We start from the raw sequence: 2,647 nt of genomic DNA on the forward strand, positions 1-2,647 counted from the left end.
AGCCCTAGGCAAGCCTTATGAGAGTCCACAAGTGTCCACAGAAGCTACTGTATATATAATGATGGCCATCACTACGCAAGCCTTATGAGAGTCCACAACTGTCCACACAAGGGGTATTCAGCTGAACTAATGACGGCCATCACTACGTGAAGAAATTCACTACAAATTCCAAACCATCGAGGTTTCATGGCACCTTCCATCATAGTAAAGCGACCTTGACTAAACAACCCTGAAGTCCCTAATAAAATACGCTAAAAGATATAATATTCGTTGAAACCTTGTGTATTGCAAGAATGGATGCACCCCACGGATCACCTTGTTCATTGCCTTCATTGAAAGGTAATCCCTGCTTCTTCAACACCAAGGGTTCTCATATTTTCCTTAAAATGCTGGACAAAAAAGGTAGTTCTTGGTAGGTATGGACTTCATGACATGCTACCCTTTAGCAGCCCCCCTAATGTTCAAGCTAGAGAAGCCAATTCACACTAGGATTGCAATGTTCTTTGCCTCCACTATGAGTGCCCCGGCCCGAGAAGATTATCTGTTATTACCTTGAAATAGTGCAAATAAACTCAAGATATTTGCACACTACTGCAAAAATGCAGACAGATATCACAAATGTATTTTACAAAGTACAAGAACGAATTACATATCTGAAGAGACCGTTATGACCTTTATCTGCTTCCGAGAGCGTATATCAGCCTGCCTTACAGGTTCGGGAATCCGATACTTGCAGCACTTTTGCACCACGCTCACAGCAGTTCCTAATGAAATTCGATGACCAACCGAAACAAAAATGGGCTTCGTGCAATCTGGATGGCTTCTGAGAGCCATGCCCAAAACTTGGCCTGAATTGCCGACCAGAGGGGTGGAGGCGTCTGTGATGTCATGGCCCATGCGAAGGTCTTGTCTGCAAAGGCCGTCCACGTGGTAAAGGTTCTTTGCAACGCCAATGGTTGGGATGTTTGCCAATACTCCAAGATGACTGGCAAGCCCAAAACCGCGAGGATGGAGAATGCCATTGCCATCAACCATGAGAACTTGTGGATACATGTCCACATGCTTCCTGGATAACTTCTCAAGGAGTGCCAGCAAGACAGGGCTCTCTCTGAAAGCCAGGAAACCTGGTATGTAAGGCATGCGCAGATGCGTGACCGCGAAATCCTCATAGATCACGTTCATAGTATTTATGTTGAGAACAACAAGAGCCCCACAGCCCACTGTAAGATCGTGCTTGCAAAAGCTTAGATCAACCCCACCCACCAAACACAGAGGTTGATGTGGATCTGACAAAGGAGGGCTTAACTTCCATGGGAAGTCGTCGTGAAGCAGGAGCTGCCCTTTTAACCTGTTCTGCTCTTGGGTCCATTGCCTGCGCTGCTCGACATAATCCTCGCTCTCGCTCTCTGTTTGCATGATGTATGTGGGCGAGTGCGAGACGAAGGGTCAAGACTGTGCGCGCGGAACAGAAAGGAAAGGGACACTCAACGCTCTATCCGACGAGGTTTGAACTCAAGACCTCTTGTGGCGGAAATGAAGCGACGGTGTAGGGAATGGTCCGAATATTCCCCATAATGTACATGCGAGCTTGTATTGTGGAAAATGGTCACTTTGTGACCATTCCTTGCCGTCAATGATCGGGGGGAGGAGGGCTACCGGCTCAACAAATCAGACCCAAGCAGGCAGGCAAGTGATTCCAGGGTTGACGTGTCCAAATTTCATGTGTTTTCGATTCTGCATGCTCAATTGGAGGTAATGGATTGGCGTACAGACTATGTGTGGCCCGTGACATTCCGCATGTTGATCGATCCAACATCTGCCAACGGTTGCAAGCATGAATTCCACTTTGGAGATTTGTAGCCCTCCGACTCCCAACTTTGATGGGGACAGAGTCCGGGTCTATGTCACAATGTCACACTGTTGGCCAAGTGTACGCTTAATTCGCAAAGACCATGAACCGAAACCCAAAATTTTTGCCAAAGCATCGTGTTAAAACCTGTGAAAGAAGCTCCACATGTGTGCTCGGAAAACGGTGTCTCTCAAGAGACTGCTTCGATGGTGTGCAAACGCCTCCGTGCTTTGTTGCCCAAATCTACCAAACAATCCTTAAATCACAAGCTTTGCACAAGCTCAAATTGCATCCTTAGCTCATAATTTATGCACCTAACTTCGAGCACCTGTTGTGCTTCCAAAAGTATATCAAACTCGCACACTATGCGAAAACAAAAAACTTGATTTTTTTGTATAAAGTCAGTTTGAGTTGAATATTAGCAAAATGGTGATGAATTATCAAGAAGTTTCTTTTGCAAAGTTGTAGACCACGTCAAACCGGAGGGGCATCTTTAGATAGAATTTTTAGATCTACATTCTACAAGGAGAAAAACAAATCTGAAAATAGTGTTGTTGTGCACACAACACCTTCACTTACACACTCTCTTTTTCGCACTCCTTTCTGAGCTTCCAAAAGAGCATACACCACTTTCAACTGAGCTCACAAGCTCCCATTGCATTCTCACAAAGCTTCCAAGATTTCTTGATCTCTCTACCACCAAGAGCGAGCAAGCTACCGCCTCAAACCTCTCGACATCGCCATTCTCTCCATGATCACCATGCACTCTTATACCAATTGTGAGTACAATACATCGTA

At 45.5% G+C, this 2,647-nt stretch overlaps 1 protein-coding gene across 1 annotated transcript; it reads right to left on the reverse strand.

The window, feature by feature from the left end:
* Positions 1-612: 612 nt before the first annotated feature.
* LOC147453478 (uncharacterized) lies at positions 613-1,521 on the reverse strand. Its single transcript, XM_086517144.1, has one exon. The coding sequence runs from the start codon at positions 1,414-1,416 to the stop codon at positions 646-648; it is 771 nt and encodes a 256-aa protein (XP_086373270.1). The 5' UTR covers positions 1,417-1,521; the 3' UTR covers positions 613-645.
* Between the last annotated feature and the right edge of the window lie 1,126 nt (positions 1,522-2,647).

The sequence above is a fragment of the Adiantum capillus-veneris genome, chromosome 7 (genome assembly GCF_014529385.1).
Source record: "Adiantum capillus-veneris isolate H3 chromosome 7, ASM1452938v2, whole genome shotgun sequence".
Classification (NCBI taxonomy): Eukaryota; Viridiplantae; Streptophyta; class Polypodiopsida; order Polypodiales; family Pteridaceae; genus Adiantum; species Adiantum capillus-veneris.

Excerpts from the sequence above, each read along its gene's own strand:
- LOC147453478 (XM_086517144.1), bottom strand. The coding sequence starts at position 1,416 with ATGCAAACAGAGAGCGAGAGCGAGGATTATGTCGAGCAGCGCAGGCAA.